This window comes from Loxodonta africana, chromosome 5 (genome assembly GCF_030014295.1).
Source record: "Loxodonta africana isolate mLoxAfr1 chromosome 5, mLoxAfr1.hap2, whole genome shotgun sequence".
In the NCBI taxonomy this organism is placed as follows: domain Eukaryota; kingdom Metazoa; phylum Chordata; class Mammalia; order Proboscidea; family Elephantidae; genus Loxodonta; species Loxodonta africana.
In genome coordinates this window covers 52488597-52502634 of record NC_087346.1, presented here as the reverse complement: position 1 = coordinate 52502634, position 14038 = coordinate 52488597, and the positions used below count along the sequence as shown (strand labels likewise).

The following is a 14038-nucleotide window of genomic DNA, read 5'->3' as shown; positions in this document are numbered from 1 at the left end:
GAGACTCCATCAGCCTAAGACCAGAAGAATTAGATGGTGCCCAGCTATCACCAATGACCACCCTGACAGGAAGCACAACAGAGAGTCCCTGACAGAGCAGGAGAAAAGTGGGGTGCAGAAGTCAAGCTCTAGAAAAAGGCCAGACTTAATGGTCTGAGACTGGAGGAGCCCCGGAAGACATGGCCCCCAGACTCTCCGTTAACCCAGAACTAAAACCATTGCCGAAGCCAACTCTTCAGACAAAGATTAGACTGGACTATAAGACATGAAATGATACTCACAAACAGTATGCTTCTCAGTTCAAGTAGATACATGAGACTAAATGGCCAGCTCCTGCCCAGAAGCAAGATGAGAAGAAAGGGACGGAGATGGTTGAATGCACCCGGGAAATTCAGGGCGGAAAGGAGGAGTGTGCTGTCATATTATAGGGAGAGCAACCAGGGTCACGTAACAATGTGTGTATAAATTTTTGTATGAGAAACTAACTTGATCCGTAAACTTTCACTTAAAGCACAATTAATATATATATATATATATATATATATATATATATATATATATATATATATATATGATAATACTAAAAATACCACTTTGCAGATGAGGAAACTTAAGAACAGGTGGATAAGTAACTTGTCTAACTAAGGTCACAAGCCAGGTAATGAAGGTGGGTTAAAACCTGCACATATAACTCAAAGTACAAACTCCTTAATATCAAACTCTTCTGTCCGGCCACCAGCAGAGCAGTAGAATGACCAAGTGAGGATGAACCTTGTATCAGTCTCTAATATTGTACCGGGAGTCCCTGGGTGGTGCAAACAGTTAAAGCACTTGGCTGCTAACCAAAAGGTTGGAGGTTTGAGTCCACTCAGAGGCACCTCAACAGAAAAGCCAGGTGGCTACTGAAAGCCCCATGGAGCACAGTTCTACTCTGACATACACGGAGTCACCACGAGTCAGAATCAACTCAACAGCAATGGGTAATATTGCATCATATAAAGAAGTAAAACTTTCTAAAAAGTCAATGAGTTTTCATCCGTCAAAGTATTGGCCATTACTGACACGACTACACCTTAAAACAGGAGAACTAACTTTGGCATTAAATGCATCATTTGTGGTTAGAACTACTTATTTGGCAGAATTAAGTCTTAAGAGGGGAAGTATTAACAGTTGGGGAAACTTCTGTTGGAAGCAAAACATTATACTTTGAGAAATGCTCAACTATTCCTCTTTTATTAGGACTACTTAATTAAGTGCAAAGCGTTAAAATTGTTGGCCTGAATATTTATTTGAGCACCAGCTGTTCCCTCTAGATTTTTAGAAATTCTAGCCTTAGTGCCAAGTGTAATTTAGAAAAAATTTTCAACAAGGAAAATGAGCCCTATGTCTTCTAATACTCATCTAAATAGTAAATAGTAGCTGGAAGAGGTATAAAACATCACTAAGCCTTTTCAATGTGGAAAGCCAAAATGTTTTGCCATCCACTTCCAATATTATTATTTTGTTACTGAGCTTGGTGATTATACTGCTTAAAAATTGTACCTTGCATTTCAGAATTACGATCCTTTGTATACATATGGATAACAACCCAGTACTAACCACAAGGCTCACTGCGTTCTGAGTTGTTTTAGGAATGGTGATGGCTAGCAGTTCCATTACAACATCTTACAGAAGTCATTTAGATTTTTATCCAAAATTATGCTTATTTCAAACAAATGACTAATTTTTTAAAGGGGGGAGGGGAGGAAAGAAGTCAAGAAAATAATGGCAAACTCGTTACCCATGCTCCAATTATTCTATATTAAAACTTTTCTTTCTGGCGAAAACTAACAGTATCATGTTTGAATTGCCTGCGTTTGCTTTACTGTCAATTGTCTTTGTGATGTAACTGCAAATTTGGGCACCAGAGAAGAAATGTCCCTTCCACAGCATTACAGCAGAGTCAATTCAATAAAACTACCATATAGACCCAGATGTAGAAAGCAACTCCTCCTCCCCACCAGTTGGAATGTATCCAGGGCTGGAGGCAAAGAAGGAAGCCCAGGAAAATACAGGCTGAAAGAACAGCCGCTGTGGACAGAAAAGTCCGATTTTTGAAGGGGAGAATGGTTTGCTGTTTATTGTTAAGTACAGTGTCTGCAGTTAGGTTTGGTCCGCTAAATTAGAAGTGTGCATAGCAGTCCAGGACAACCAGGGAAAAGTAACAAAAAGTCTATTTCTTCATTAATGTGGAATAAATAACCAGCTCCTATCCCTATATGATGCTAATTTTTCACATGCAAATCACAGCACAAGAGGTTCTCTTTAAAAGAGATTTGATTTTCTCCTATTATTTTTAGGGCTTGCAGGTTTAAAAATAAACTGGCATTTTTGGATTAATAAAAAAATTCCATGAGGGATAAAATAGGCCACTTCTTTTTTTTTTTCTCATAAGCGAAGAACTAGCTTTCACTAGTTTCACATGCTGGTGTAATCAGTTGCCCTTTGGGTCCTGCTCCACGCCACCCACTCCCAGCTCCCCTGAGTGCCCCCTCTAAAGGACAATGGGATGAAGATGCCACATCTTGCCAAGAGTAATTACCCAGAGCTTCCCAACCTCAGCTGTGCATCAGAATCACCTGAAGAGTTTATTTTATTTTATTTTTTTAAGTACTGATTCTAGGACCCCATCCTAGACCTACTGAATCACATTTCCTGGTGGGAAACTGAAATTTCCTGACCGACAGCTTACTAATTAGGCTGCTACATCTATAAAGGCTCTGAGTATTAATTAATCCTACGGAAGTCTCCCCTAGTTAGTGAGATGCACTTCTTAAGCATGAAGAGACTCGAACCCTTTGCTGAGGGATTAAAAACCCACAAAAGGAATATTTTTTTTTTCAACATGTTTTGGCAATCAAGATTCCAAAACATCTGAAGGCTATATTAGTAGCTTTCATTTTTTATTTAAGTAGTGGGCCCTTAAAAAAAAATAAATAAATAAACAACCTTCCTGGTATCCCAAAATATCCAATATAATGGCCAAACTTCTCTGGAGGAAAGGGAGGTCAGAGAGCCCCTACTCAGTCCCCAGCATCCTCTGGCACACCACAAGGAACCCTAGAGCTACCTGCCAGTTTGAAACCCACTGGGCCAGAATAAGACATTTAAACGGGATAATAAAAACCAGTTGCTGCGGAGTCAATTCTGACTGATGGTGACCCCGCGTGTCAGTACAGAACTGTGCCCCCTAGAGTTTCCAATGGCTGATTTTTCAGAAGTAGATCATCAGGCTTTCTTCCAAGGCACCTCTAGGTGGACTCAAACCCCTAACCTTTTAGGTAGCAGCTGACAGCACTAACCATTGTCACCACCCACAGGCTCAAATAGGATTAAAAAAAAAAAACTTAACCAGTTGCCATCAAGTTGGTTCCAATTAATTCATGGCCACACCATGTGTTTCAGAACAGAACTGCGTTTTCAATGACTGTGATCTTTTCGAAGTAGATCACTAGGTCTTTCTTCTTACTAAACGTAAAATCAAATAATTAACTAGAGTTTAGAGCACTTAGCTCAGGGGAGAGGGGTGGGTGGGTAGGCTGGCTCAATAGAGTTCATTTGAAAAGTTGTAAAAGTTTTATCTCAACAGGAATTCAACCTGAACCTACAATGTTCCCTGGCTGCTAGGAAAAGCCTACAAAGCTTAGCCTGTTTTAATAACTAATATTTGTATTGAGATATTTACCTTTCACAAAGCACTTTCACATGCATGATTTCATTTAATATTGGATGACAACTCTGCAGCTATTAGAATTATTTTCCCTCATTTTTTTAGATGAGCAACTGAAGAAATAATTTGTGAAAGTAACTTACTCAAAGGCAAATCCAGGCAGTAGCTAAGGCTTCTGCCTCCAGGCCCAGCACTACGTAGAGATTTAAGGAAGATTTTGTTCTCTGGATGGTTGGAACAGTGAGTGGAAAATGTAATCTTTCTGGTTGCTTCATTAATGTAGGTATATCCAAATGGGACCACAGGCAGACACCATGACCGGGGCAAAGAACAATCTAGAAATAGTTTATGAAGAACATATATAGAGGAACTAGGAACTTTTAAAGATGGAAAACAGAGGTTCAGGAATGGCGCAGTGGCTATCAGAATCGATAGGGGTGTGCACATGGGGGTGGGATGTGTGTGGAGCACCAACAAGTAAGTAAGGCAACCACATGCAGGAGGGATAGTGACAGCAATGGAAAATGAGTACATACAGGGAGATTTACCAGGTAAGTAAATAGGTTAAGAATAATGGGAGCCAGGTCTCTCACTGTCAAAGAAGGCAGTTATAAACATGAAAAGGGAAAAAAACTAGAATAAACCCTGTGGTGTAAGACAGGAATCTGAGATATTACTATGAACTCATAGTTTTATATATATGAATAAATACATAAATAAATGTGTGTATATACGTATATATACATACACATATTCCAGAGTTCTGTCCAACGAGAAAACCCAGGAGCAGTGACACCCCAATAGCAATGAGCACATCTAGCATCCAGATCTTGGCTTCTAAGCACCATTTTCCACTCAAAGGAACCAGGGCTCCTTGGATAATTGGCTGATACAAAAGATAGAAGAAGAGAAAAAAAAGATAGTGTAGGTAAATTACAAGATGAGCTTGGAGCACCTTGTTGTGGCAGAAAACAAGGAAGAGCTCAAAGAATGATGGGAGTCAAAAGGACCCAGGAGCCAGCACGAAAGGACTGCCACTGGCCAAACCTGGGACCAATAGGAGCATCAAAATAAGTAGTAAGAGCAAAAGGTTAAAATATATCAAATAAAACAGGAAACCACAAGTTCTTACTCATATAAAAAAGTTAATTGATAGACTGAAATTTTAATAAGGAATGAGCTATTTATATAGTTTCAAAGTACCTTGCCACAAAATATTTATAAATTATGAAAAGGAAAAGGTAACTTAATGGTAGAGAAGCTTAGCCAGCAGCGCCCTAATCAAGTGACCATCACCAGTAACAGAACAGAGAGAAATCAGTGCCCTCTGATAAGATGCAACAAGAACAATACAGCACCATTTCTGTGATATTCCTGCCAAAGATGCACAATCTGAATCCAAGCAGGACGAAATGTCAGACAAACCCAAATTGAGGGACAATAAAATAACTCGCTTATTATCTTCAGAAGTGTCAAGATCATGACAGTGAAGAACTGAAAGAGACTTAAAAGACAAACTAAAAACAATATGTGGCATTCTTTTATAGTTATGAGAGGGGGGAGGGAGGGTGGGAGAGGGTTATTTCCTGATTAGATAGTAGATAAGAACTACTTTAGGTGAAGGGAAGGACAACACTCAATACACGGAAGGTCAGCTCAACTGGGCTGGACCAAAAGCAAAGAAGTTTCCTGAATAAACTGAATGCTTCAAAGGTCAGCGCAGCAAGGGCGGAGGTTTGGGGACTATGGCTTCAGGGGACATCTAAGTCAACTGGCAAAATAAATTCTATTAAGAAAACATTCTGCATCCCACTTTGAAGTGTGGCATCCGGGGTCTTAAATGCTAACAAGCAGCCATCTAAGATGCATCAATTGGTCTCAACCCACCTGGATCAAAGGAGAATGAAGAAGACCAAGGTCACAAGATAATTATGAGCCCAAGAGACGGAAAGGGCTACATGAACCAGAGACTTACATCCTGAAACCAGAAGAACTAGATGGTGCTCGGCCACAACCGATGACTGCCCTGACAGGGAACACAACAGAGAACCCCTGAGGGAGCAGGAGAACAGTGGGATGCAGACACCAAATTCTCATAAAAAGACCAGACTTAACAGTCTGACTGAGACTAGAAGAATCCCGGTGGTCACGGTCCCCAAACCTTCTGTTGGCCCAGGACAGGAACCATTCCCAAAGACAACTCATCAGACATGCGTTGGACTGGACAATGGGTTGCAGAGAGATGCTGATGAGGCGTGAGCTACTTGTATCAGGCGGACACTTGAGACTGTGTTGGCATCTCCTGTCTAAAGGGGAGATGGGAGGGTAGAGAGAGTGAGAAACTGACAAAAGGAAAGACTGGAAGGAGGGAGTGGGCTGGCTTATTAGGGGGAGAGTAAATGAGGGTATGTAGTAAGGTGTACATAAGTTTATACGTGAGAGACTGACTTGATTTGTAAACTTTCACTTAAAGAACAATAAAAACTATTTTTTAAAAAATGTGTGGTTCTAAGCTGGATTCTTTTCCTTTAAAGTCATTATTGGAACAACCGGGAAATCTGAATGAGGTCTAAGCATTAAAAAAAAAAAATGTATCAATGGTGATTTCTTGGCTTCGATAGTTGGACCATGGTTACCTAGAATATCTTAGTTTGCAGGGAATACACACTGAAGTGTTTAAGTAATAGGCATCATGCTGGCAACTTATTCTCAAATCGCTAAAAAAAAAAACACTACTTGCAATTTCTATGTACACCTGACACTGTTTCAAAATTAAAATTAAAAAATCAAACAGTATATTAGAAGGATAGAAGTTTCAGGAAAACAGGTTACATCTAGGTTGAGTATAGATGAAGCTCTTTGATGATGAGAATGGTCCAAACCCAGATCCATTCTCCGAAAGACTGGAAGGACAGTACAGAGGAAAGTGTTTCACTTACTAGGAGGTTACAGCAGGTGACTCCTATGCACCTTCCAGTGATTCTGTAATTCGATCATCCAACAAACATTTATTAAACATCTATCATGTTTTAGACAATGAGCTAGACACGGGCTTATAAAGATGACTAAGAGAAAGTCCCATACTTGGGACCCTTATAATCCAGCAAAGTATGAGAATTTAGAAGTCTGAAGACAATCATCAGTGTTACATGGTGAAGCCTGTGACTCAAGAACTCTGTCTCTAATACTCCAATTTTCATTTATGACTTTTCAATGGACTACATGATAGTTTATTATTCGATCATATCCTTTAAGAACATTTTCACCTTAGCTTTTCTTGTGCCTGTGGGTGGTGTTAATTGAGGCATATGCAAAAACTTTATCACTTTTCAATTATGAACAGATGCAAATGACTTACTTGATGTTTCATTTCAGAATAACTAGCATCTTCTAAAATAAGTTTCAAACCAAGAAGCTAGGGCAATAGTTTGAATGAGACAACACTCCAAAAATGAACCTTGACATAACACTTCATTTTCTTCATCTGTCACAAAGATACAATACGCTTGTAAAATGTTTTGAGATGCTAGAAGAAAGGCATTATAATTGTAAAGGCACTGTTAAAAACGCAGGTTGTTTTCACCTTTTGCCAGGTAGGGGCTAACTACCACTGTAGACATATTCAGGTAGAGTGATGCATCTAAATGAGCTTGTCTTGGCAATTTTATGGTGAGTGGAACATTATTTGGTTTTCCAACTCTTCCCCTCAGCTTCATTTCAATCTCCAGAGCATATCATCAAGTGAGAATGCTTCAGTGCCTTTTCACTGACCCATGAGTGAGCAGACAGACCAAGCAAGTCAGTATTCAATTACTTTCCCCACTGAGGTCTGTATACCTTCCTTATACTTTTCCCATATGACACTTTCATAACCATATTCAGCTTTCTTCCTACCATCTCTGTGTAATTCAAAAGGCAATTTAAACTCCCATATGGTTGCCATCGAAGCTAACAGATGTCTAGCAAATTAAAACAAAAATTATGACTTATAAAATTCTGATGTATCATCATTCCAGAACATCTTGCAATTTATAGGGACTCATAAGAGAAGGCTTCCCACTTGATGCCCCCCAAAGATTCCCTAAATTTCCCTCCTCTCGGAATTTAAGCCCTGTGGAAACAAATTAGATTCAACATTCTGCTATCAACCCTGGATAGACCTCTACTTAAAGACACAATGTAATATTTGCACATACATCAAAAGAGAAATTTGCCCTCAAGTATTCATGCTGTTCTAATCCTTGTACAGCAAAGAGAAGAAAAGAGCTTGATTTTCCCAAGGCTTTCACTGATACCATGATTTTTTTCCTAATAACCCAAAAACCAAAGCAAACCCACTGCTGTCGAGTGGATTCCAGCTCATAGCAACCCTATAGGAGAGAGAACTGCCCCCATAGGATTTCCTAGGCTGTAATCTTTACAGAAGTGGATCACCAGGTCTTTTCTTTCACAGACCTGCTGGTGGATTTGAACAGCAAGCGCTTACCTATTGCGCCAGTAGGGCTCCTCTGGCAGATCTTAAGAGTATCATTACCACGACCGGTTGCTGTGAAGTTGATTCCAAATCATGGTGATCCCCTAGGTATCAGTATAGAACTGAGCTCCATAGGGTTTTCAAATTCTGACTTTTAGGAAGTAGATGACTAGGCCTTCCTTCCGAGATGCCTCTGGGTAGATCTGAACCTCCAGCCTTTCGGTTAGCAACTAAGAGCATTAACCGTTTGCCCTACCCAGGAACTCCTCTGAGGGTATCATTACCTAATATTAATGATGCTAACGAGGCACTGGTGGTTCAGTGGTAGAATTCTCACCTTCCATCTGGGAAACCTGGGTTCAATTCCCCGCCAAAGTACTTCATATGCAGCCACCACCCATCTGTCAGTGGAGGCTTGCATGTTGCTGCGATGTTGAACACTATTCTGTGAGGCTCCTAGACTATGGAAGACCAGCAAGAAAGACCTAGCAATCTACTTCTGAAAATTAGCCAATGAAAATTTGATAAATCACCAAGTCCGATCCACAACAACTCAGGCAACACTTCCTTCCACTGTGCATGGGGTCGTCATGAGTCAGAGGCCAACTTGATGGCAGCTACCAACAAAAAGAATGCCAAAGTACCAGGCTACGGTGTTCTAAAGTTTCTGTTGCTCAGCGTGGAACTACTATTAAATCTGGAGACAATAACAATAATGATATTTGCCATTTGGTAAATATTAGGGCACTGTCCTGGATAATACATTATCTGGTTGAATCCCTAAAATTATAACTCCATTAGATAATGTGATCTTTTATATCCAAGAAAGGAAGCTCTGTGAAGTGGGCTATTATTTTCCAAAGGTGGCCACAACCCAAATCACCTTCTGCAATGTGACCTTGACAGTTCCCTGCCAAGAGGTGGAGTATATTCCTACACATCCCTAAAACTAAGCAGGCTCCAAGAGTGATTTACCAATGGAATGGGTGCAAGTGACACTGTACCAACTCCAGGTACAGCTTTAGCTGGCTGGAAGCTTCCTCTTCCGTCTCAGAGACAGGAGGAAGCCAGGTGTGGTATTCCAGTCAACAGCCCCGGCCTAGCGCTCATCCAGCATCAGCTGCCTGTCACGTCAGGAAACCACCTTGGATATCCAGCCTCGATGAGCCTTCAGATAACTCCAGCCCCAGCCACTTTTCACTGTAACTGCATGAGCGATCCGAAGCAACCCATGAAGCAGCTGAACACGGTCAAATCACAGAGCTATGAGATACAATAATAAAGTCTTGTTTCAAACCACTAAGTTTTGGGGTTGTTTGTTATGCAGCAATGTTGTTGCTGTCATGTGTCGTTGAGTTGGTTCCAACTCCTAGTGATCCCATACCATAGCACAGAGTAGAACTGCCTCTTAGGGTTTCCTAGGCTGTAAATCTTTACGGGAGCAGCTCGCCAGGTTTTTTCTTCAGTGGTGCAGCTGGTGGGTTGGAACCGCCAAACTTTTGGTTAGCAGCCGAGCACTTGAACCACTGTGCCACCAGAGCTCCTTTATGTACCAAGAGATAACCAGAATATTCAGATCAATTAACTTGCCTAGGAACACAGAGCAATTAAGAGTCAGCCAGAATCCAAAAGGGTTCAGAGAAAAAAATCTATTAATGATGGGTGATAGGATGTAGGGTTTCATTACCGTAAAGAAGTGATTTTAAAACAAACTCTCTCTTCCCCCACCCCACCCCCAAAAGCTTGAGTTTTCCCAAGAAATATCCAAGTATGGTGACACCCTGAGTAAAATCAATTCCCTTCTGTCTTGAGTTCTTCCAATATGAAATAGGGAAAACAAGATTTTCCCCACCACCCTGTGATAACTAATGAGAAAGGAATCTGCACAAGATGTTGACTTTGTTACTCAGGGTATCACTACAACTGTTTATAAAAAGATTGAAATTTTACACATGAAACTGTAACTCTAATAAAAATATATTTAATGACTCACAGAACTCCACTTGATATTCACGGTGGGAACAGAAAAGCATGCATACTACACCAATAACGGAATAAGCCAAGAAGAAAACTGGTGAAAAATATGTCTTTAAATGAAAGGATCTTTAAGGAAGAAATGAAGATAAGAAAATTAGTTTTCAGACAAGTGTCAGTAAGACAGAAAATCTTTAACAAGTGTTCCTATATATGCTATTTCCACTACATATTAGTGACCACGTCTTGCATGGAACTGAATAGAGCCAGTCTATATCAGAAACAGAAAGAACCTTACAGTTTGTCCAACTCCTTCATTTTAACAGGGAAGAAACTGAGGCCCAGAGCAGTTAATGGACTTGCAGAGGTCAAAATGCCTGTTCACAGCAGAACAAAGATTTCAGTGCTGGTGCTACATACATGCAAATTTGTTTTACCAGAACTGTAATTCCAAAGGCCTTCAATTTATTCTAGTGTTTCACAGTGTGAAAACGTAAGGTTAGGAAACCAGGCTCTCTGTTATAAATACCTTCTTCATAATTTTATAGGAATCGCATTGAGTCTGTTCTTTCTGATAGCCACATTTAGGCTGGTGACTCCGTGGAGAGTAGAGATTTGCAACTTTGCAGAAGCAGGCTGCCGAGTTATTGACCCCAGTTCTTCTGTCATAAATATCTTAGTCTGAATTACTTTAGTCAAATAGCATGGTTATTGATTCCTGTTGCTCTTCACTAGAGACTATGGTACTGATAAACTGGGAGATTTAAATAAGTGGTACTTTTGGAACATAGCGCAGAAAAGGAAAGGTGTGAGGGGGTATCTGAGAGAAAGCCTTTGGGCATAGAAAGGAGAGGGGAGAATATTTAGAAAGCAAGGTAAGAGAATCAGCTGCCATCAAGACGATTCCAACTCATGGTGACTCCATTCATGTCAGGGTACAAATGTGTTCCACAGGGTTTTCGATGGTTGATTTTTCAAAAGTAGACGGCCAGGCATTTCTTTCTAGGCACCTCTGGGTGAACTTGAACCTCCAATCTTTTGGTCTGCACCACTCAGGTACTCCAGGGTAAGAGAAGGGCCCTATAAGAAAGGCATCTACTTAACAATTCTGCTTGGGGCAGCTGGTTTACTTCTACAGTGAAGTCTGCTCTCAGGCTTCCCATAAAACTCCTCCCGGAGATGAAGACCTCTAAAATCAAACAAGATGTGGCTCTATTCTGGAACTCTCTATGCAAGTACGCCTCAATTCTTTGAAGCTCTCCCCAATTCCTGGGGTTTTGCTGCAACTTTATCCCCAGAAAGAGCTAAATTTGTCTCTGTGCACTCTACAAAATTATACCAAACTGTCAGGGAAACAGGCCTACAACCCTTTATTTCCTTTCCATCCCCTGCTATGAAACTCCAGAGAGGCCCCCTAGGTGCTTTTTGTCCCTGTAACTGAAATGTGCAACTTTTGGATGCGTTCAAGTAGAATCAAAAGGTCTAGACTCACTATCACAACAAGGGCCAGTCCAAATTCAATGGTCCCTGCCTCTGAAAGACATGAAGTTTCAAATTCCAAGGAAATCAAAATACCTCACTCAGAAATGTGACAACCCACCTCTTTTAAACTTTTCCAGCAGGGGGAAAAGAAAGAAGATAATTTTTTCCTCCTATATTTGCAGTACTGCTTGATTGTGGGGAGGATGGGTGACCACTGATAGGAATCAAGTACAATCACTGGCAAAGAACTGTCTGTGAGTGACTGGATATGGTATTTATTCAGGTGTACCCCCTCATTATGTTTATCACTCCTGAGGACAGATGGCATGATAACACAGAAAGTACTCTCCAATCCCTGCCACTTACTTTTGCAAAATACACGTGACCAACACAAGACACTCCTAGAAAATGGGAAAAAGTAAAAATAGCCTGGTAAATGTGAAGCAAAAAGAGAAAAATGTAAAGAGCTGCCTTGACAACTAGTCTTACAGATAAATACATTTAGAGTAAATGGCCAAAATTAAAAGGAGAATTAAAATAAATAACCCTGCGTTCTGACTGCCTTGGCTTATTACTGGTCCTGCAGTTGGATCACTGTTTATCTCACACTGAACCTACACTGAACAGCAACTTGGAGAACCTCCTAGACAGCCACCATCTTTACTTTCCATGGGCAGGGGGTGCCCAGTGAAGAAGATGGAATGGGATGAGAAGGAAAAATAATATGGTCTCTGAACCCACGTTTCCTCTGGTCCTGGTGAACTCTTTGTCTGGCTGCTGAACATGTTTGCAAGACCAAGAGAAAGAACCAAAACAAAAGAGTAGGCGTCCCAGGCTAATTACAATACGTGCCCAATACATTGTAGTGCCAGCGGAGCATGGTTTGAATCTCGTGTTCAAGCATTTGCTCTCCCGGATCCCTGATAAAAGCGTATCTCGCACACCTCCTTTGCATTTCTCCAGGATTTTCCAAAAACGATCTGCTCTGTGTCACTCAGAAAAGGAGGACGTGAGGCACGAACACAGTGAAACATATGTTGATGGTGACTTGTTATTATTCTGACAAGGATATATATAGACATAAATCCCTTCACCCTACACGCCCACTGGCCAGCCCATTATGCAAAACAGAGCTTTCCAGCTGAACGCGAAGAGCGTGCAGGAAGTGTTATTTACGTGCACCTTACAGAACCCTATACCACCGCATCTGCATCCTACACAAAGCCCTAGATGCTGCAAGAAGATTCACGCTGAGCATGGCACAGAATAGCCGCGGCAACACGGAACCAAGCCTTCCTCCAATCAGATCCTTGTTATAAGGTGGACCTCAGGGTGGGCTCTGCCCGATTAGCCTTCCCTATTATGACACCACACTCTGCCCAACATCCATATCCCACGGGGAGCATTCGTGTGGTTGCTCATTTCTCAAACTGCTGGGCTCTTTCTTTCATTTACATTCCTGCAATTCGCCCCTCAAAAAGACACCCTAAGGCCTGAGTGCCACCTTTCCGGCTGAGATTTTCTTTTTACCTCTTCTCATTCCTAGAAAGGATTAAATGTTTATCTCTCCAACGCGCAAGCTGGCAAGGCGGAAGGCAAATGCCTCTCCCTCGCTCCGGCGAGCGCCTGAGGGGCTGCGAAAAGTAAAGGCAGTGAGCAACGTGGGGAAATCATCGCGAACCCATCAGCTACAATAGTTGAAATCCCAGAGGCGCTCCAACTTACCCAAAATATGACATTGAAGCCAAATATGAAATATTTGATGCAACAACTGACTTCAGGACCCTTGTAGTGCTTCCCGGACATCCTCTGGGTTCATGAAGACACTTGCCCCGGCAGCCCGAGTTTGGAGCCCCGGAGCACCGTTGCTCGGAGCGGCCCGGCGGGGAGCGGGGACTCGCGGACGCCGCTCGGGGCCGCGGCGGAGGCGGCCCGGGTTCAGCCGCGCGGGGGACCGACCTGCGGAGAGCGGCTCCCGCACCTCCAGCCCCTCGCGCTGAGGCCGCCGGAGCCGAACAGCCGCAAGCCGGCAGAGAAGCCGCGCACTGCAAGCGCCGAGCCTCGCCGAAGCTGGCCCCAAGCACAAAGCGAGCGCTCGCGCCCGTCCGCCAGGCGGTCAGTCGGTCTGTCCCTGCGCTTCGGGCAAACGCGGCCGCGGCAGATGCTGGCAGAGACGCTGCTCGCTCTCTCGCTCGCGCGCCCTCCCACCCCTCACTCCGCACGCCGCTCGCTCCGCCCTCAGCCCGCCCGGCTGCTCCTCTGCCGGCTCCGCCTTCTCCGCCTGAGGCCCCTCCCGCAGCTCCTCCGCCCGCCGCCGGAGCCTCGGCGAGGTGCGCGCGCGCACAGGCTCGGGAGCGCCCGGGGTTTGGCACACGTAGTCGCCACCGCCTCCTCGCTCC

General features: G+C 42.6%; 1 protein-coding gene across 1 annotated transcript in view; it reads right to left on the bottom strand.

Moving 5' to 3' along the window:
- TSPAN5 (tetraspanin 5) overlaps window positions 1-13602 on the bottom strand; it is a 205086-nt gene extending 191484 nt beyond the window's left edge. The window contains exon 1 of the mRNA XM_003410402.3: window positions 13365-13602. Coding sequence (XP_003410450.1) covers window positions 13365-13445 — 81 coding nt within the window. The 5' untranslated portion in view covers window positions 13446-13602. The remainder of the gene's footprint in view (window positions 1-13364) is intronic.
- Window positions 13603-14038: the final 436 nt, after the last annotated feature.